General features: G+C 44.6%; 1 protein-coding gene across 1 annotated transcript in view; it reads right to left on the bottom strand.

Annotated features, from left to right (window-relative positions):
- SPAG16 (sperm associated antigen 16) overlaps positions 1–22,457 on the bottom strand; it is a 757,728-nt gene extending 735,271 nt beyond the window's left edge. The window contains exons 1-4 of the mRNA XM_034786388.1: positions 22,349–22,457; positions 17,143–17,189; positions 15,500–15,598; positions 1,106–1,233 (exon numbers count right to left, since the gene is read on the bottom strand). Coding sequence (XP_034642279.1) covers positions 1,106–1,233; positions 15,500–15,598; positions 17,143–17,189; positions 22,349–22,400 — 326 coding nt within the window. The 5' untranslated portion in view covers positions 22,401–22,457. The remainder of the gene's footprint in view (positions 1–1,105; positions 1,234–15,499; positions 15,599–17,142; positions 17,190–22,348) is intronic.
- Positions 22,458–22,812: the final 355 nt, after the last annotated feature.

The following is a 22,812-nucleotide window of genomic DNA, read 5'->3' as shown; positions in this document are numbered from 1 at the left end:
GAAAGCTTATGCTCCCAGTACTTCTGTTAGTCTCAAAGGTGCCACAGGACCCTCTGTTGCTTTTTACAGATTCAGACTAACACGGCTACCCCTCTGATACAGTGTCTTACAAGTGGCTGGGGCTTGGTCCAGGTCCAGTGAACTAGACACAATGACTCAGTGAGTAATAAAACAAGACGTTTCAAGCCTTAAATATATGTTTCTTAAAAGTTAGATTTTTCATTATGTGAAAAAGACAACTCTTTTTTCAAATTTCATTATTCCAAAATAGCTTGTCAAACAGCCTAAAAAACCCCAAACAAACCCCAAAGAATTCCCCCTGGCCTTAAAAGAAAGACTAAAACATTTCAGGTAGATAGGATCCGCCCCTCCCACCCAAATTACTTGGAGGATTTGAAACGGGCTAACGGAAGCGGTATCATTAGAATCTTGCTACCAGAGTCACCCCTATAGATCTATAACATATCTCTCTCTCCCCCACAGAAGCTTTGTCATTCTGACAGTTAATCAGTAAACAAAGTATATGACTTGGAATATATATTTTAAAAGCAGTCCCTGGAACTCCTATACAACTCCTCTGCTTGCAAATTGTGGGACAAAAAAAAAAAAAATCTCTGAGAGCCACTTAAAAAATACAGAAAAGAGACCAGAAGTAAGTAGTCACAAGGTCAATCTTCTGAGCATTATTTGACTTAAATTAAAAAGACAAAATATACAAGGGTAGCCATCACAATTTTCTAACTAATGCAAATGATTAAAGTTGTGATCATTCTGCCTCGAGAAATGAAGTAACTATTCAACAGAACATGCTCCAAACACTTGGACAAGGAAACTGCTATATGCCAGGTTTTCATAAGTGCCCAGCACCTAAATAAAAGTGCCCAGATTTTCAAAACAGTGGAACAGTGGAAGCTTGTGGTTTCCGAGAACTTCTGGTCACTTCATTTAAGTGTCTAAATAGGAGCCACTGGGGTTCAGCTCTTTTGAAAAATCTGGCCCTAAAATGATTGTTTCCATTCTCAACCTAAGCTTATTTTCTTGAAGAAAAGGTTTCTCAAAATAAAGTTTGACTTTTTTTTGAAGATAGACATTTAAAAAGTTTTACCATTCAGTTTGGAAGCAGTCAAGGGTTCTGACCATCCCCATTCTGACCAGAAAATTGCAAAGAAAGTCATCCACAACTTCAGGTATTTCAGACACTGAATGCTTAGAAGTCAGAACAGATTGCTGAGCCTGAAATTAAAAAGTTTAGTATTTGTTATTTTAAATATGTGCAATCCCTGAAAAAGATACAAGAACCCATTACTTCCTAGCCTATAATCCAACCCCAGGGCCACCCTCCATCCAATAGTCATTTGAATAAAACAATGCAAGGCATCTAAACCATTTGTGTGAAAGTGTGATGCTGTGTATAAGAAAGGTGACCATTTATATCACTGTTACACTTTGTATAAGATTTATGGAAATTGTGTATCATGTAAGGCATCAATGGAAAAGTTACAATCCAGTATAATTATCCTGGTTAAATCCACATATGTTTGTATTTGAAGTTATGAATATTGGCTGTGCTGTATTCCTGATGATTGATATCCACCAGATGGATTTACATCAAGGCTAGAAAGCTATGTACTGATGGCCCATCAAAGACACTCAGCTCTCACAAGGGGCCATTGAAAAAAAAAAAAAAAAAAAAAACTCATCCCACATAGTAGGTCTTCCTGCAGATGCCTCAGACAGTGTGATGCCAATGACGCACCCCTGTGATTCAGCAAACCACGTAAAAACATGGGATATGCTCATGTGGCCCTGGACTCCATCTTGGGCCAGTAATTTTCCACACGCAGGGGCTATGAGTTTTGTTTGGGATAGTAACATAAGAACAAACATACTGGGTCAAACCAAAGTTCCATCTAGCACAGTATCCTGTCCTCCGACAGGTACTATGCCAGGTACTTCAGAGGGAATGAACAGAACAGGTAATCGTCAAGTGATCCATCCCCTGTTGCCCATTCCCAGCTTCTGGCAAATAAGGCTAGGGACACCATCCCTGCACATCCTGGCTAACAACCATTGATGGACCTATCCTCCATGAACTTATCTAGTTCTTTTTTGACCCCTTATAGTCTTGGCCCTCACAACATCCTCTGGCAAACAGTTCCACAGGTTGACTGAGCATCATGTGAAGAAATAAAGTATTTAGTTTGTTTTAAACCTGCTGCCTATTAATTTCATTTGGTGGCCCCTAGTTCTTGTGTTATGAGAAGTAGTAAATAAAACTTCCTTATTTACTTTCTCCATACCAGTCATGATTTTATAGACCTCTATCATATCCCCCCCTTAGTCATCTCTTTTCCAAGCTAAATAGTCCCCATCTTATTAATCGCTCCTCATATGGAAGCAGTTCCATACCCCTAATCATTTTTGTTGCCCTTTTCTGAACCTTTGCCCATTCCAACATACCTTTTTTGAGATGAGGTGACCACATCTGCATGCAGTATTCAAAATATGGGCATACCATGGATTTATATAGAGGCATTATGATATTTTCTGTCTTATTAGCTATCCCTTTCCTAATTATTCCCAACATTCTGTTCGCTTTTTTGACTGCTATTGAACATTGAGCGGATGGTTTCAGAGAACTATCCACAATGACTCCAAGAATTCTTTCTTGAGTGGTAACAGCTAATTTAGACCCCATCATTTTTTATGTATAGTTGGAATTGTTTTCCAATGTGCATTACTTTGCATTTATCAACATTGAATTTTCGTCTACCATTTTGTTGCCCAGTCACCCAGTAAGTTTCCAGACACATAGCAGAGGATATAAAAGACCCCTGAAATATCTCTATTTTGCCTCTTTCCTGCTCAAAATCTCTAGTCTGGGGATTTACAACTAAAAGGAGCATCTTGAACTATGGACTGAGGACCTTCTAATCTTTTGGAAGTTACCAGAGAGACTTTACAAGCCAGAAATCTATTTCATCACTGCTACAAACTTCATAAGGACTTTGCAATCATTTGTAAGTATATGATCTATTAACCATTTATAACTCTTCTTTTATTAATAAATCTTTACTGGTTTACTAAAGATTGGTTGACTATGATATTGGGGTAAGATATGAAATATATTAACCTGAAGGCATGTGTCTGATCCTCTGGGATTAGTAAGAATCTCACATATGGTGAATTAGGTTTTCATTAACCCCTCACTACATTAGCTCCCATCCAGATAAACAGTTCTAAGGGCTGGAATGCCTACATGGAACTATTTGGCTTCTAGTTAATCAGTGTGGTAGTGCAGAAGCTCTTTTGTTACTGGCTTGATTAATCTAGTATCAGAGTGGTAGCTATGTTAGTCTGGATCTGTAAAAAGCAACAAAGAGTCCTGTGGCACCTTATAGACTAAAAGATGTATTGGAGCATAAGCTTTCATGGGGGAATACCCACTTCGACAGATGCATGTAATGGAAATTTCCAGAGGCAGGTATAAATATGCAGGCAAGAATCAGTCTGGAGATAACGAGGTTAGTTCAATCAGGGAGGATGAGGCCCTATTCTAGCAGTTGAGGTGTGAACACCAAGGGAGGAAAAACTGCTTTTGTAGTTGGCTAGCCCTTCACAGTCTTTGTTTAATCCTGAGCTGATAGTGTCAAATTTGCAAATGAACTGAAGCTCAGCAGTTTCTCTTTGAAGTCTGGTCCTGAAGTTTTTTTGCTGCAGGATGGCTACCTTAAAATCTGCTATTGTGTGGCCAGGAAGGTTGAGGTGTTCTCCTACAGGTTTTTGTATATTGCCATTCCTAATATCGGACTTGTGTCCATTTATCCTTTTATGTAGGGACTGCCCAGTTTGGCCGATGTACATAGAGGGGCATTGTTGGCACATGATGGTGTATATAACTTTGGTGGATGTGCAGGTGAATGAACCAGTGATGTTGTAGCTGATCTGGTTAGGTCCTGTGATGGCGTTGCTGGTGTAGATATGTGGACAGAGTTGGCATCGAGGTTTGTTGCATGGATTGGTTCCTGAGTTCGAGTGCACCATAGCTGGGTACAACGGTAATGGGTCTCTGCAGGGGCCAGGTGAAAGTGGTTGGGGCTCAGCGGTAGAGGAGTGGGTTTAGGGGAGATGGAGCTCAGCAAGGCTATGGGTGTGGGGGAGGTCCAGATGCAGCTGGTGGAGACTCAGTAGGATGGGAATCCAGGTGTGGGTGGCTTGTGAGGGTGGTCCATGTTCAGGAAGAGTGGGGCTCTTTGGGTGGGGGGAGGGACTGTGAGTGCAGAGGGGTGAGCCTCAGCGGGAGGGTCTGGATGCACAGAGGTTGGGTGGATGCGGGTACAGGGATTCCTCCCCCTGCAGCGGAGGGGGGATCGGTGCAGGAAGCAGAGGGGGGAGTGGAGTTTGCAGAGCTTCCTTCATCTGGGGGAGAAATCTAGGGGTGGGGTGGGTCGGCTCTGGCCTGGCCACACCTGCTGCGCATTGGAAGAGGAAGTCCCGTCCTTCCCAGCCCAGCTAGGACTACCAGCTGAGCCCAGTACAGGGTAGGAGGCACCTCCAAGGTCTTCCCTAGTCCTGCCTCTTGCCCCACAATGATTTACCTCTCTGCCAGATGCCCTAGGGCCCTGAAACATACTGCTAGGGAGAGTTGCATAAGCGCTCTTGTGGTTTCCCTGTGCTTCCCCCTCAGAAAGTCATTTTTCTGCGGGGAGGCAAAGAAATCTGCGGGGGACAAATTCGGCACATGCACAGTGGCATGTTTTGTGAGACTAAAATTAAGACATTTTCTCATCTCCTACAAGACAGCTTACGCCAAGTTCTTCCCCCAGCATTTTCAACCGCTTCGGGTGAGACCCCTTCTCATAGGATCGAGCCCACTGACAATTTTTCCCCACACAAACTGATGGAATACCTACAAGATCATCAGTACCCCAAATATAGTTTCAAAAGTTTGATATATTACCCTTAACAAGCTAACGCCTGCGGTTTTCCTCTTTGAAGGTGCCACAATCTTTCATTAGCCTGAGCTGAAGGCTATTGAGTGGGGGCTCATTATGAAAAGAGTGTTACCTCAAAGAACGGCAGTTACGGAAAAAAGGTAACTGTCTTTTCTTCAAGTACTTGCTCATGTCCACTCCGTATTAGGTGACTCCAGTACCTCTGGAAGTGGGTAGCAGTTCACGGACATGTTGATTGCAACACAGCTCTGCCGAACCCAGCGTCGTCTCTGGCCCGCTGAAGAATGGCATAATGAGAGGTAAACATGAATGGAGGACCACGTTGCGGTTCTACAGCTGTCCTGGATAGGGATGGGCATCAGGAAGGCTGCCAAAGACGCCTGCATTCTCATCAAGTGGGCTCTGAAAATCGACGGCTGAACCTCCACCAAGTCATAAAAGGTCCTTACGCATGAGGTAATCCAATTGTAAATCCTCTGGGAGGACACTGGGTGGACCCTTCATCCTATCCGCTGTAGTGATGAAAAGTTGAGTCAATTTACGGAAAGGCTTTGTACATTCTAAGTAGAAAGCCAAGGCCCTCCAAACGCTCAAGGCATGAAGATGCCTCTCTTCACTGATCTTGTGCGGTTTGAGACAGAACACCAGGAGGAAGATGTCCTGGTTCAGATGAAAGGTGGAGACCACCTTTGTCAAGAAGGCCAGGTAAGGCCACAACTGAACCTTACCTTTGTAGAAGACTGTGTACAGAGGTTCTAAGGTCAAGGGTTTAATTTCAGAGACCCGTCTCACCGACATCACCACCACCACCAAGAATGCAACCTTCGATGACAGGTGGAAAAGGGAGCAGGAACCCAGCAGCTCAAAGGGCAGGCCAGTGAGCCTAGAGAAGACCACGTTAAGATCCCACTGTGGGACAGGGGCTCATACCTGCAGGAAGAGGCTCTCCAGCCCCCTCAGGATTCTGACCATCATGTCATGGGAAAACACTGCCTGTCCTTGGATCAGTGGGTGAAAAGCAGAGATGGAAGTGTGTGCCAGGCCCTGGTTCCTCAAATGGAACAGGTAGTCCAGGACAGCCTGTATGGAGGAATGCGAGGGAGAGATGCCCAGTTCAGACGCCCAGCGGGAAAACCTCGTCGACTTAGCCAGGTAAGTAAGTCTAGTTGAGAGCTTCCTACTTTCCAGGAGGACCTGTTGGACTCCTTCTGAACAGGTCTGCTCCTCGGGGTTCACCCATGCAGCATCCACCCCGAGAGGTGGGGGTGTAGGAGTCGACCAGGGTCCTATGACAGAGGTCCAGCTGGTTGGGCAGGGGCCAGGGAGCCACCGCTGACAGGCTCATGAGCATGCTGAACCAGTGCTGGCAAGGCCACGTCGGGGTGATCATGATATCAAGAGGGATAAGGCGCAAGTTGTTTGCCAGGGCCCTGCTGATGAGCGTAAATCAGAGGGAATGTATAAATCAGGCTCCCTGACCATGACACGAGGAAGGCATCAGACAGGGAGCCCTTGCTCAGACCTTGCCGAGAACGGAACAGGTGGCATTGCCTGTTGTCTGGTAGCAAACAGGTCCACTTGGGGAGTTCAACACCTTTGGAAGATCATGCAGGCTACCTCTAGATGGAACAACCACTCGTGGTGAGAGGAGAAGTCCCTAATGAGCCAGTCCACCAGTGTATTCCTGACACCTGGAAGGCGACAAGCTTTCAGGTGGATCTCCTGGCTGATTCCAAAGTCCCATGAACGGAGCAGCTCCTGACAGAGAGCCAAAGAGCATGCTCCCTCTTGCCCGTTGATGTAGAACATCAAGGCTGTGTTGTCTGTCAGGACCAGTACCACCTTGCCCAACAGGTGGGGGCAAGAAGACTGTGTGCCAGCCGGACTGTTCGGAGCTCTTTGACGTTTATGTGCAACCATACTTCGTCTGGAGACCATATCACTTGAGTCTGGAGGATGCCAATATGTGCCCCCCTACCAAGGTCCGAAGCATCTGACACCAACTTGATGGAGTGGGGAGGGTTGTCAAACAGAACCCTTTCCAGGACTGTTCTGCGGTCGGTCTGCCACCACAGCGAGGTAAGTATCGCCTGGGAAATGGTAACAATCTTTTCCAGGGGATCTCGGGACTGGGAATAGACATTCACCAGCCATTGTTGCAGGGGCCGCATCCAGAGCCTGGCATGGCGGACCACATAAGTGCATGCTGCCATGTGGCTCAGCAGGTGGACAGACAGACCCTGGCTTTAGTCAGAGGGAACACGGAGACTTCCATGATGAGGTTCATCAACATGTGGAACCTTTCCAGTGGCAGGAATGCCCTGGTGCAGGTCGAGTCGAGGACCGGTCCGATGAACTCTACCCTCTGCACTGGCACTAACATAGACTGTGTGTCATTTACCAATAGGCCCAGAGAGTAGCAAGTAGCTTGAAGTACCACGACATCCCTTTGGACTGGAGACCTGGAGCTGCCCTTGACAAGCTAGTTGTCAAGGTACAGGTAGATCTGGATACCCCGGTGCCTGAGGTAAGCCACTACCGCCAACATGCACTTGGTAAACACTCGAGGTGCTGTCAACAGGCCAAACGGAGGACCGGAAACTGGTGGTGGTGAGGCCCCACCATAACCTGGAGGAAGCGTCTGTGTCCCTGAAAGATCACTATGTGGAAGTGTGTGTCCTCCAAGTCGAGGGCGGCATACCAGTCTCCTGGATCCAATGAGGGCATAATAGAAGCCACGAAAACCATGCGGAATTTAGATTCTTTAGTTACTTGTTGAGGTCTCGCAGGTCCAGGACGGGTCATAGACTGCTCTTGGCCTTTGGGATTTAAAAAATACTGGGAATAGAACCCCTTGTGCCTGTACTCGAGAGGAACTTCTTCCACCGCACCCAGCTGTAGCAACCCCTTTACCTCCTGTGCAAGGAGGCTCTTGAGAGGGGTCCCTGAAGAGGGACAGGAAAGGCAGGTGGGAACAGGGGGTAGAAAGGAACTGGAGGGTATAACCTGTTCCTGTGCTGAGGACACATTGGTCCAAAGCCACCCAGGCAGGGAGTAAGAGGGAAAGTCGTTTGGAGTATGCTGCGAAAGAAGGATCCGAGGAATAATCTAGTAGGTCGCCCTCAGGTGCGCCCTCAAAATGAGGGTTTGGCCCCCTGCTTATGCTGGGTTGAGCCCAACTGAGCAGAGGGTGGAGGCGGGTGGCTCGCACAGCGCTTGTAATCCTTGACTCATTTATGGGGCTGGTCCTGCCGAGGCTGGCTCCCCTGACCCTGCGTCTACTGCAGATCGAACCGCTTACACGCCGGGGCTAGGACGTAGAGACCCAGGGTCTTCAGGGTGGTGCGGCAGTCCTTGAGGTCATGCAATTTGATGTCTGTCTGTTCTGCAAATAGGGCTTGGCCATCGAAGTGCAAGTCCTGCACAGACTGCGGGGCCTCAGTGGACAACCCAGAAAGGAGCAGCCAAGAGGCTCGCCGCATGGAGATAGCGGAAGCCATGGTGTGGACAGCAGCACCTGACACTGCCTGGAGGACCGCCATGGCCGTGATCATGCCCTCATCGAGGATCGCTCTGAACTCCTTCTTGAAAGCCTTGGGGAGCGACCCTTTGAATTTGGCCATGGTTTGCCCGTATTGAAGTCATATTGGCCAAGGAGAGCTCGGTGGTTGGCTACTCTCAGCTGAAGGCTGGAAGATGAATAAACCTTATGTGCAAAAAGATCCAGCCTCCTGGAGTCTTTATTTTCAGGGGTAGCCCTGGGTTGTCCCTGCCTCTCCTTGTGATTAACCACCTCTACCACAAGGGAATTGGGGGCTGGGTGGGAGTATAAGTACCTATACCCCTGGGTTGGCACTAAATACTTGTGTTCGGCCCTTTTAGAGATAGGGGCCAGGGAAGAGGGGGTCTGCCACAGGCCATTAGTAATCTTGGAAGGGGTAGAGCCAGCATGGCAGGAGCCAAGGAGCATAGGACATCAAACAGAGACCGAGCGCTCCTCCTATTCCTCTGCCTGAAGTTAGAAGCGACACTCTTCAAAAGTTCCTGCTGTGCCTTGGCATCATGCTGAGGAACTGGGTGAGGGGGCCCCAGGATAACCTCATCTGGCAATGACAAGGATGATGCCAGTGCCACAAGAACCTCCAAGTCCATTGGTGGTCCATCAGCTTGCTCCCCTGGGTCCTCCTGGACCTGCAGGGCCTTACCCCTTGAAGTCTCAAGCACCTGAGGGGGATGGAATACCAAGGCTGCTGGCCTCTCCGAGGCTCCTGACACCAATCAGGTAGCCTGGGAAGATAGGGTGAACCCCCCCACCAAGGGTTCCCAGGATACCACTGCACCAGCCACCGAGCTTGGGGGCATAGGACAGGTTTTGGTGCTGATAATGTAGTCGGCACCACCTATACCGGGGCTTGTCCTGCACTTAGGGAACCTTGCGCTGAGCTGGAGTTACCAGCTGAGTGGTTGGTACCGGGCGACCAGGATTGGGCTGAGCGGTGGCTCTTGTCTGACCAGTGCCAGTCCCTGCATCCCAAAGCCAACCTGTCCTAGTGAGACTGTCTTGGTCGGGCTCTTGGAGACCAACGGCACTTGGCTGATCTGTGTAAGATACCCGGCGATCCACGCCTCACGCTACTCGACCAGTACCGCTATGTTGAACGGGACCGGGAGCTACTACGGGCCAGTTGCATCGTCCTGAATAAGGCGACCTTCCTTTTGGACATGGGCGATGACAGCCAAATGATCGGGGGTCTTTGGTGACCAGAGGTGAAAGTAAGCTGGTACGGTCTGGTATACTGTGCCGGACTGGACCGGCTTCTCCAGTGGTGATTTAAAGGGCCCAGAGCTCCAGCGGCTGCGGGGAGCTCCGTGCCCTTTAAAGCGCCACCCGAGCTCAGGCAGCCAGGCTCAGATGGGGATTTAAAGGTCCCGGAGCTCAGGCCCCCTGTGGGGAGCTCCGGGCCCTTTAAAGCGCCGCCTCAGCCCTGCTGCTGGAGCTCCGGTGGCGCTTTAAAAGGCCCAGATCTCCCTGCAGTGGCAGGAGCCCCAGGCCCTTTAAATCCCTGCCTGGCTGCCAGAGCCCGGGAGCCAGGCTCCAGAGACAATTTAAAGAGCCCAGGGCTCCCCACAGCAGCTGGAGTGCTGCACACTTTAAATCACCTCTGGAGCCCTGCCGCCACTACCCCAGCCCTAGCCTGAGCCCTGCCACCCCAGGGTAGCGGCAGCAGGGCTCCCGTGGTGATTTAAAGGGCCCAGAGCTCCCAGCCACAGTCGGAGCCCCAGGGCCTTTAAAATCTTCGAAGGCCCCGCCTCTTCCGGTTGAGGCCACACTCTGCTCAGGACTGCAGCGTACCAGAAAGTCCTTTAAGTTACTTTCACCCCTGTTGGTGACCGATCAGTCCCGGGTCTTTGAAGACCGTCAGGACCGGTCCCGGAGTTCTTGCCAGGTAACACGTGCCTCAGAGGGTCTGCACCAATCTACAGGTGAAGTACTCCTCAAGTCCCTCAAATCAGTATCCCCGGTGTGGGGTCCAAAAAGGGCTCCCCTCAGTCTGCCTCTCCAGTCCAGAAGTGTGGCAGCGGCAGGTGGGAGAAGGCGGGGGGAGAGATGGCAAATGCTGGCGGGACATTCCTCTCAATGGGGAATGGTACCACTGAGGCAGGGACACATGCATAGGTCCCAATGCAGGTTTTCCCTGAGATGGGGGTTCCGCAGGAGCCAGTGAGAGGGCGGCACCAGAAATGTCAGGAGCTCCTGAGCTGTTTGAAGGGCTTCAGGTGTCGACAGCACCTGAAGCTGACTGGGGCCTGCATCACTATCTGGAGTTCCAGGCAAAGCATGGGAGGGACTGCACAGCTCGACTTGAGCTGGGGCCCAACTTCTGGCACTGGTGCATGTAGTGAGTATACACACCTAATATGGAATAGACATGAGCAAGCACTCAAAGAAGAATCATACAATACTTAATTTACATGTGAACAGAGAAACATTTGTCTGAAAGAAAGCCTGCTTTTCACTTTTGCTGGTTGACCAGTCCCTAGATACAGACCATAAAAACATAATTCAGTTTAAATACTTAATTCCTTACACAACATGTAATGGGTAGCAGGTTTAAAATAAATAAAAGGAAGTAGTTCTTCACACAGCTCACAGTCAACCTGTGGAACTCCTTGCCTGAGGAGGTTGTGAAGGCTAGGACTATAACAGGGTTTAAAAGAGAACTAGATAAATTCATGGAGGTTAAGTCCATTAATGGCTATTAGTCAGGATGGGTAAGGAATGGTGTACCTAGCCTCTGTTTGTCAGAGGGTGGAGATGGATGGCAGGAGAGAGATCACTTGATCATTACCTGTTAGGTTCACTCCCTCTGAGGCATCTGGCTTTGGCCACTGTCAGTAGACAGGATACTGGGCTGGATAGACTGTTGGTCTGACCCAGTATGGCCACTCTTATGTTCTTAACATCAGTGCATGCTTTCCACAATGATACCAATGACCTGTGTGACACGCTTTCGTTAGAGACCTCACAAGAGACTTTTTGGTGGACCACAATGTGAATTCCAGGCCCAAGGGATTCCTGTAATGCTTATGCTTCCCCTATGCCCACCACCAATTAAGATCAGGAGATCTCTTGGTCACACTACATAGGCTGATTGCAGGCCCTTAAAACACATCCATAAGACAGTTTTAAAACACTGGGCCAAATTCATCCCTAGCAAAACACACTGTAGTCAATGGAACTCTGCCAGATATTAATTTGATTCATATAGTACAATGGCATCTAGCAAATACCTTAAAAGTTATTTCAAGGGCTGGGCCTGAGCAAGGAACTGTTAAGAAGCACCGTACAGGTAAAAATGATCATCTACTGGACTGGACTTTAAGAGACCTGAGTTCAGTTCCTGGTCCTACCACAGACTTCTTGTATTATGCCAGGCTAGTCACTTAATCTATCCTGAACCTCAGTTTCCCCATCCAAAAAATGGGGATAACACCTGTTTCACAGGAATGTTGAGAGGATAAAACCCATTAATGACTGTGAGGTGCTCACATATTACAGAGAATCAGTAAGCAATGAGACTGAAACACCATGTAAGATCTTCTGGTGATTTATTCAGTGTAGGGTTTTGTTCAATTTCTTTTACTGAATAAATGTTAAAAAAAAATAAAATTAAAAAAAAACCCAACTACCCCCCAAATCCCCGGAGGATGCTGAATCTGCTGATAGCAAGCATGCCCAATAAAAACATTAGGACTGCTTCACACCTAGGGTGTCATAGTACCATCCGCTGGTTCTCAGGAATTTTCTGTCCAAGGAATGCTAAAAGAAACTCCAAACAAGATCAGAAGTGGTAGAATAGAGACTGTCAAGAAAATGCATTAGAAGAGATTCCTTCAAAACTTATTCAGCTGGAGGCAAGGAAGGATGAAAAACAGGAAAGTGCAGAATTTTGGACAGTAATTTCAAATTAAATGAAATCTATGAAGGCAGAATACAAACTAATTTTAAGGGAATTTGACTGTTCACATAGGACACACAAAAAGAATCCAGAAATGAAGTGTTCCTGCAGCCATAGGTAATCCAGAGCTATTTTCTGTTATGGGGGAAAAAAAAAATCTAGATTCATAACTTCTTGGACAAGACACAGAAGACATGATTATCCCATTTAAAAGGCTCTACATCATTTTTATATGGAAAGATTAAAAATACATCCAGAGGAAACACCTCCATCATAATCCTGCTTGCTTTGTGTACTATAGGAAAAATAGAATTGAATGAGAAGACAGGACATCTTATTCTGGAAGTGAATGTATAAAGAGCTGAAGATTCCATTTTTCCATATGGAAAAACTCAATTACTTTTGACAGCAATTACATTCTGGGATCAGCCACCACATTACTTTATACTGTTCAAGGCAAGGACAACAGCAAAAGTAATGATGTGGGACTGAAACAAAATAGGGGTGAAGCAGCATGATAGAACAGAGCTACACTATGCCCTATCTTCTATTGGCATCAGGTCCTGAGAGCTTATGCCAATGGTATAAGTTAGAGCTGCTCCATGCAAAAGTCCCAGGGGGCAAGAAGCAGGAGGGGTCCAATGGGGGCGGGGGCCAGGCTGGGCTATGCCTGGCTGTTTGGGGAGGCACAATCTCCCCTAACCAGCACTCCATACAATTTTGGAAACCCGATGCAGCCCTCAGGCCAAAAAGTTTGCCCACCCCTGCCCAAGATAATGGATACTAACACATCCTAGCTGTTTGACACACAGTAGTCTTGGTTTACTGAAAGTGCCAGTTATTAAAATTAAGACAGTTGCGTCTCTGCTTAAGTTTAACAGCCTATGTTTCATCTTCTTAGAGAAAATGAAAGCCATGGACACGAACTATAAATAAATAACCATGATTTCTAAGTTGAGGGTGTGGGCTGTATAATGCTTACTGTACTTTTGGATACCTACTTGATCTATGCACCACAATTGCATAAATACTGCATTTCTTTAAAGTCTGCATTTAAATAGTGGATGAAATTCTTTTATTATGGAATTGGGTGTAAAATATACAGCAATTTAACTGAAGCTACAGGGGAAGCATAGGTGTGCCAGGACATTAGTTTATGGTGGAATTTAGCCAAGACAGAAGGATTACCACTTGCAAAACGTGCCAGGAAATCTCAGGGCTACAGGTATTCATTGCCTCAGTTTTGCTTCACATAAAGATGTGTTTCTTAGCACAGTGTGAGGATATTGATTCAGTAGGCAATCAGAGAGAAGACTAGTACTTGCTGAGTCATCAAAACCACTTGCTTCAACACCTGGGTTATCTAGTAAATGAGCACTGAACAACCTAGCAGATATGCCTCATAAAATATGCAGTAAACATTTAATTATGAAAGCATTAAGGCCAACAAGTGTGATTAAAAGTACCTTTGTTTTGCTCTACAGATCCTACCATCTAATGAAAATGATTGACATACGCTGTTGGCAAAAACTATGATTTACAGTGAAAATTGTATTAAATCTCTCAATATCAAGTCCAGAAGCAGAGAGAGAAACCTTTTAGCTAGAACACACACACAAAACAAAAATCATATTGAACTTGAGGCTAACTATGGGCATGGTGCTTTTTGCTATCAAAACTGCAGGAAGCTTTAGGTGTTCATACAGGGCATATATACACACCCCAAGTGCATCATATATCAAGTGTTCCTGTGTAGCAGTCTTACAATTCAATAGAGAAACACTTATGAAACAGCTAAAAGATTAGGCAGTTGTACAGTGTCAAAAGATTAGACTAGTAACATTGTCCATTGTTCTGGATTTTTTTAAGTGTCAAGGTGCATAGTCAGATGTAATTACAGCAAATTTGTGAAGAATTTCAAATATTTCCAATGCTTCAAAAACCATATATTTTAAAAACTGAATCTGCTTTCAGATGTACCTTTTATTTTCAGATTTTTTCATCCAAGGTTTAATATTGACCTCAGAACTGAGGAGTTTACTTACACGCACGCACACACACTAAAGTAAGTCTTCCCTCAGTTGTCACTGAGAACTAGTCATTTCATTTAAAAAAAAAAAAAAAAAAAAAAGGAACCACAACTGTTCAAGTTGTGATCAATTCAAATTCAAGGAGTTTCCTAGTTCCACCTAAAGGTGGGTAGCTGGCGGGCTGTGTAGGGAAGCATATGATCTGGTCCTAGCAGCAGCAGAAGTTTTGCTAAAAGCCAGCCTACAGTAGGGAGGGCTGAGTTGGGCCTCTCTGTTTTAGTGAGCACCCTGCTTTGTCTCTCACCATTTTGGGGTTCTTGGTGTTATTTTGCATTCTTTAAAATAAAATAAAAAAAAAAAGTAGTGTCATGTTACAGCCTTCCAACAAGAGTATTTATGTTTTTAAAATTAACATGTGGATGTGTGCTGTGAACATAACACAATCCCATCACACCACTACATGGTATTCTATTGCGGTTTTAAAAAATCAAACTGTAGAAGGTAAAAGTATCTAAAATTAACACTAGTTGTTAAATAGGTCATAATTTGATCACAGCTCTCATTCAGCCAAGCAGCCAGTATATACTTTCTGGTTTTTTTAATAAAAGCATGTGAGTAATTCTACTCCTGTTCAGCAAAGCATTTAAGCACATGCTAAACAGTGATTAAAGCACATGCTTCAATGGAACTTGGCTGAATCAGGGCCTAAATATTTTATTTAACTCATTCCATTTAGAGAAAAGTATCCTAACACATTTTAGTGAATTAAGTCTACTTTCTTCCTTAAAATATTGAGCAGTGCATGAAATATATAACAAGACAGGCAAACAGTGAATAGAGAAATATCAGGGTGGATGGAAGTGAATTTATTTAAGCTTTGGTCTCATAATTACATCATATCTAAATGTTTCTAGATATTTATGCCATAAGAAGTGTAAAAGGTTCTATCCATACTTATATTCAATAATTAAGAGTGTTCAATGTCTAAACTTTAAGCCAATAGAAATCAGTTTGATTACTGATGGATTCTTAACAGTTTTTTGAAAACTCTTACTATAATTTGTGCATCTTCAGCCTGCTCCTGTATTGTCTGCAAAGCCTTTATCAGATCTTCATCACCTTCTAGGAGACTAAAATCATCATCTGCTGGAACCTAAACCAAAATATAAATGAAGTCACATCAATGCATATTTTAATGTATTATGCATATTATACTCCCAACAGCATACAGTAATTAAAAAAAGTCTTATGCTAGTAGACATATTAGAAGCTTGGTGTTATAATTACACAACCCATTATTGTTCTACTTGGCGCTGAAGTATACAATATTTATTTAAACAACACACACACTCTCAGAGTGGTATCCTTGCCCTATTTAAATCAGTGACAAAACTCTCATTGACTTTTTTGGAGATGGACTTTCAACCCTGATCTCTCAGCACTTGAGCCGAGGCTCAGTGAAAAGATTCTCATAGATTTCACCAGGCTTAGGATAAGAGCCTGCTGACTGACATAGTAGATTATTTGGGGAAGAGTGGACTCACTGCTGGCCCAGCCTAGTATAATAGTTTCTCCTCATTAGCACCTTCTGCCAACCATTGCTTCAGTCCTACAGTGGTGTCATCTTCTCACAACTTGGTCCTACAGGCAGGTCCCTTAGAAGTCTCACCCTTTGAGAGGTGGCACTGTCTCACATGAGTAGTATCCTATACATGCTAATTACCACCATAGCATTTTCTGCTCATACTAGATCCCTTTACAGTCCCACTTCTCTCAGACAGAAATTTCTAGGCTTCCCTCAGCCTTCACCAACAAAGCACAGAAAATCCCAGAGAAACCAAACCTAACTAAAGCAGCTTCTGTCTCTCCAGACTTGATCTTTTAATCCCACTAGGTTCCCTCCAGCATCCAGGTATAGAACATCCACCACCAATACTACTTCCTTAGAAGCGCTACTTCTCTGATCCTAAGCACAAAATTAGCTCTTCTCCTACAGCTACCCTATAATTCCTTTTCCGGGCTAAGAAAACTCTATCCCTCACACATATACCCCCTCTTGTAGTTTTCACTTCCCTGCTTAATGAGCCAACCCAGCTCCTCCAGCTGGGTCTGATAACAAATCAACCCTGACACACCCTCCAGGTGCAGGAAGATGGGCTAATTGAACTCTCCAGCTCCTACTAACACTTTGTTCACCAGTATGGGGTTTACGTATTCACACAACTACAATTCAAAAAGAGATCAAGCACAGGCTTTAGTTAGAGGATTTTGTTTATATCAAAGACCAATACATTAATATACTGAAAACAATATCCAAGAAAGGAAGGATATATTATATAATAATATAAATATTTAAATAATGAATAAGCTGAAATCAGCTAAACTGAGTTACTGCTACCTTTTACAAATTATCTAAATGGAAATAAGACATAAATCAAATGTTACTAGTTCTTTTTATTAAGTGAAAATATACACTGAATATCATGCATATTTTAAAGTATGCTTCATAAAATAGGATTTACTTCTTTGGTACTAAGATATCTTAGTGACTGGTGCATTTAAATAAAAGAAAAGGTGGATACTACAATACAGATCTCTCTTAAGACTATCTCCTAAGTTTTGAGATCTACTGATTAAAGGCACTATAAAAGAAAAAGGTATTATTATTATTGGCAATATTATTATTAAGTAAATTACCTCTTCATACTGATAATCATCTTCTGAGTCTTCTGTAATGGTAACCTCTATATGTTTTGTCAAGTCTAAAGCAGCTGACAAATGTGGTGCTTTCCAATGAGAATTAAAACAATTTTTATATGATCATTAAAAAAGAGCAGTTATTCATAAAGCAGTATTTATCAGCCTCTCCCCTGTTCTATGTAAGGCCAAATTTCATATATTTAGGGCTAACTTTGGCTCTTGGATGCCTATACAGAGCTCCAATGAAAGGCATGTCGCTGCATTCAAGAACAGAATTTAGCACTCAAACTTTTCACTGCAGGATTGCACAGCATTAAAATACCACCTATTTGCTCTGCTATAGCTAGATGCCAATTGCTGTGCTTAATATAAACAATAGGCCAAACACTACTCTCAGGTACATAGTCACAGTGGCTATATTGCACCAGGGGACTTTCACTGTTGTTATGCCTCTGGGTGAATTTCATCCTTTTAGAAAGCTAACCATTTTTTATGAGATTTAGAGATCTGATATAGCAAATGCACATCTGTGGATCCACACTTTGGAGAAAAATAACAGTAAATTGAGCACTGAAGCTTCTGTTATGTTGGTTTATATCTCCTTTAGTTACATTAGGGAAAAAATGGATTAACTGATTTTAATGGGAGGATTGAGAGGTGTGTGTTTCAATTAATGCTTTACAATCTCCTTCTAGCAAAGTGTCCCAGCAACAGCCCACGTGCCCATTGAGTTGGGCAGGGAGAATGTAGCTGAGAACAGTTGCTCTTTGGACAGGACTTTGAAGAGCTGTCCTGAAGAACAGGAGCCTGACCAACCTTCTAAGAGTTTAGAAGCTGTCTGTCTCCTGAGTCTCAGCTCCCCGCTCCCAAAGGCAAATGCTGGAGACCTTACATTATCAGCCAACTTTGTTCTTTTCATGCTCTTAACTGGAGGGTTGGGGGGAAAATTGGGCAGCAAAGTGGTCCAGGGACCACTAACTGCTAGAGGGGCAGAAAGAGCTAAGTGGCTGCAACTGCTTTAGTGTTCACAAGATGAGACAGGGAGAAGAGTTACTGGGAGCAAAATGCACAATAGGGAAACCATTGGGTTTTTTAAGTTGCTCTGGAGGTTGGTGGGGAGTAACAAAAGCAGAAGTCTGGTGGCAGAATTGATTTGGGAGGTCAGGAGTTTTGGTTGATTGAGTTTGGTAAGTAGTCTAAGAATCATTTTTTAAAAGCTAGACACTTTATGATCAATTCACTCTTCATCCTTTCACTGTACATAAAGTGACCATGTTGCTACTTTATGTCTGGGGAAGGTATCTTGTGAATGAGACTTTGAAAAGTGAGGTCCTATTTGCACAGCCTGGATACTAAGGACCAACTTTTTATAAAGGAGGGACCAATGTATGTGTGCTACTTATGTATTTGTACTTGACTGTGATTATGTGTGTGAATCAGATATTTGTACACCTGCCAGTGCTTCCTAAAATCCCTGGTTTATTTGGAAAATTGTCCTTGGCTGTATTATATTTTATCCATATATGTGTGTCTATATATTTGGAGAGAGAGGGGCAAGCAAAGGAAAAAGTTAACTGTGTTATTGCCAAAGGTCAAGGCTTCATTAGCTGAAGTTACAAAAATCTTTTGCTGATTGGAAATGAGCATTTAAGAAGAGGGGTTATTTTTAAATTTGCCTCGGTTATACATACAGCAAAGGGAGGTAGTAATTTACATGTGAGGTTTAGAGGGCTTGCCCCACAAATGCTTTTGAGCTATTGGTTGATAAGTCAAAAAAGTCTTAATATGCTGGGAACACTTTTCTCCCCACTCTCCAATAATTTCATATCATGAATGGATTTTGCTCCAGCTTTTTAAAAAAATAAATAACAGAGCTGATACTAACAATAGCAGGTTTCAGCCACAAAGGACTTTTCAGAAAGCTACACGAAGTTTTATAATAGAAATCACAATGTAACTGTAGCTGCTTTAATTATAGCAAAAGGTATAATAAAAGTAACATTTGAGGCAGGTATGATCTAGTCATCTGGGACTGGGACTCACAAATGTGTGAGTTCTAGTTCTGGCCCTGCTACTATCGTGTTGTGGGGCCTTGGGCAAATCAGATTAAATGTATGGTCCTTAGAGTCCCTTATCCATAGAACGGGGATGATAAGTTGCCTACCTTGCTGGGTTATAACAATTATGATTTACCATTAATTCACTAGCACCATAACTGAATGATACTTTAATTAAAGTTTGCAAAGCACTCGGAAGCTGAAAAATGTACTAAGTATCATTTTATAAATTATCAAATAATAAAAAGCAGGATAATGTCACTGTAATCAATTAAGCAGCCTTTTGGTACTGTCATATTGTAGTAATAAATAGAGGTTTGAATGTTCATATGGTACAATTTAAATACAATATTGTGCATCCAGCAATTTGGCTAAAAACATTTCTCTCACTGGAAGCTTAATTGTATAATGAGAGAGACAGATTTGTCAAATTGTTTTACATATGTGCAACACTTCATTTATTTTTCTCCATATTGACAATTCTATTCTACAGTTGTAGAATCTTTTACAATGTGGATAGAAATGTCACTATGTCATACCCACCAGACATTTCAAACTAATGCAAATGCTCTTGGTGATTTAGGTGCTTCCAAAACGGGTAGTTTGCTGCTAGTTTTTTAAAAGTGTTTTACTGACTTCATAGCCCTTATGTGCCATTATGGTCTAGACTACTGTGTTATTGCAGGTGCTATGCATGTGGAATAAAACCTCATGTTAAAAATCTTGAAATTTTTCTTCAAATATCGTATTGCAGATGCACAATAATCTTTTAAAGACAAAATTCCTCATTCAGCTACATTTTTGAGCAAACATTGTCTACACATTTTATTTTAAATGTCTTTTATAATTTAGGTTTCAGAGTAGCAGCCGTGTTAGTCTGTATCTGCAAAAAGAAGAACAGGAGTACTTGTGGCACCTTAGAGACTAACAAATTTATTAGAGCATAAGCTTTCGTGGACTACAGCCCACTTCTTTGGATGCTTATGCTCTAATAAATTTGTTAGTCTCTAAGGTGCCACAAGTACTCCTGTTCTTCTTTTTATAATATAGACACTCTTATGTAGTGCCTTTTATTAGCCACAGGGCACTGAAGAATTTCTGTTTTAAGAAAATAGAAACTGAATCACGGAGAAGTGGATTACATAGGGTCACAAAGGCTACGTCTACACTACGGGGGGGATCGATTTCCAATATGCAAATTCAGCGACGCGAATAGCGTCGCTGAATTCGACGTATCTGATCCAACTTACCCCGCTGTGAGGACGGCAGCAAATCGACCGCCGCGGCTCCCCCGTCAACGGCGCTTACTCCTACCCGGGCTGGTGGAGTACGCGCGTCGATTCGGGGATCGATTATCGCGTCCCGATGAGACGCGATAAATTGATCCCCAAGAGATCGATTTTTCTACCACCGATGCCGGTGGGTAGTGAAGACCAGCCCTTCCAAGGTTGGGAACAGAACTCGGATCTCCTGATTGCCAGCCTCTAAATATACAAAACAAAATAAACCTGAAACCACTAACTTATAATTTGTCTTTGCTCTTTTTATAACTGAAAAGGAGTTAAACTGATGGTTTATTTCTGAGTTATGACATTTAGAAACATTCTAAATTGCTGTACTGCAATCTAAAATTCCTATATTACTTGTATAAACTACTGAATTAAAAATAGATCTTTAGGGAATGATTGGATAATTCAGGCCCTTGATGACAGAATTAGAGCCTTTCACTCTAAGTCAGTGGTTCAAATATTGCCAAGTGGAGGAACAAACAATTGTGAGTTACCTTCTGATAGGTATTTGGTGCCTTATGGAAAAGGCTTGGAAAAAACTTACCAGACGCTTGCTACAGAAAGACAAATAGAAAAAGGAGTAAGAGGCAACAGCTCCAGTACTTCAGTTGTTGCTCACAGCTTTCCCAAGTAGCAACAGAAAAGTGACATTGTTATGGTTCTTGTTAATTTCACCCAGGGATTCTAAACAACAACAGTGGATCTTGGCAGCACACTGAAATAAACAAGACTATGGACATTCCCACTGTTACTATTCAGAGGCCCTAGGTGAAACTAACAAGAATCAGGACAATTTCACTTTTCTGTTTCCATACCAGTGGCAGTGGAGTCATCTGTTTTTAGATCCAGCAAGATGGCTCTGCATCAAGCTACAGTCAGTTCACATCGAGAAGGTCTTCTTAATCGTGAGGGCTGGAGACTTAGCTGTCTTCGTTCAAATACAAAAATTAAATTCTGTGCTAACTTATGGTTTATTCCCCCCGGGTTCCCAGGGAAGTTCACTACAGATGCTCCCCGGGTTACGCCAGACCCGACTTATGCAAATTTGTACTTACGGAAAATGTTCCATAAGCCAGAAATAGGATTTTTGAGTTGCAGAAATTTTTGCATAACGTATAGGTATACGTTTCTGACTTATGCAAAATTTGAGTTACGCAAGGCTTTCCGGAACGGAACGATTGTGTAAGTCGGGGGGTGTCTGTATTAGCCAGCAGCAAGTAGGAGAGTGTTGTTAAAATAAATTGGTAATCTCAGGTTTTTCCTATCATAATTACGTGATTTTGGCCTGGCTCCCACTGGGCAAGTCTGAACCTGGCAAATACAACAATATGGGCATCAAGTGAAGCTTTTACTGCAGATGCTACTGAGAAGCCTGTCTGAATGGGCCACAGAGGTGGTCCTTCCCCTTCCCCAATCCTGGACAGAGCTCAGGCGGGGGAGGGGGGGGATATCTGCAGAGGCACTGATCCATGCAGACAACTAGGGGACCCCAGCACACCCCACCCCACGGCTTGAACTTGCCCTGGACTCAAAACCAAGGGTGGGTGGTGCCTGATATTCATGGAGATTTGTTCTCAGTTGAATCAAACTCTCCAAAAATCCCCAGAGGCCAGAGCCCGACAGCCCACCCCGCAAAGCGAGACTGAAACCCCCAATACCCCCCTGCCCTGGGTGAAGATCCCCGGCTCCCCCTCTCCCGGGGTGAACCCCCAGAAACCTCCTGCCCCCCCTCCCCCCCGAGCGAGGAGCCCCCGGGGTGAACCCTCAGCAAACCACCCCCGAGCATCCCTCCCCCTTATCCCCAGCGCTGCCCAGCCAGGACCCAGGAGCCGCTGAGGGGGCGCGGGGAGAGGATACGCTGCAGGCAGAAGGGCCCCTCGGCTCCGGCCACCGCCGCCTCCCCCTCCATCGCCGGCCGGCTCTCCGGGTCGGTTGTTTACACTCCGCTCTCGCCGTTGCTAGGGTTCCCCGCTGAGCCTCTCGCGAGAACAAGGAAGCAGCTCGCCGCTTCTCTCCGCCAGGGTCTATCCGAGTTTCGCGGGGGGGGGGGGGGGGGGGGGGGGGGCGCTAAGGCAAGAAGTAGGAATGGCTGGACGCGTCCCGGTCGCCATAGAAATCGTCCATTCTCGGTTACGGACAGGGGAAGGTCCAATGGCGCTTCAGTAGGGCGGTGCCGAGGGACCAACTGGCCAATCGGTGTCAGGCAGGAGGAAAAGTCCCGTCTCCTGGCCCAGGCTTAGACCACTAGCCAGAGAAGGGGGCTCTGATATGGTGCCAGAGAGAAGGGGAAGTGCAGCCCCTCCCGTGAGCCCCCCATACTG

Source organism: Trachemys scripta, chromosome 11 (genome assembly GCF_013100865.1).
Source record: "Trachemys scripta elegans isolate TJP31775 chromosome 11, CAS_Tse_1.0, whole genome shotgun sequence".
Lineage (NCBI taxonomy): Eukaryota > Metazoa > Chordata > Testudines > Emydidae > Trachemys > Trachemys scripta.
This window is presented reverse-complemented; position numbering and strand designations above follow the sequence as displayed.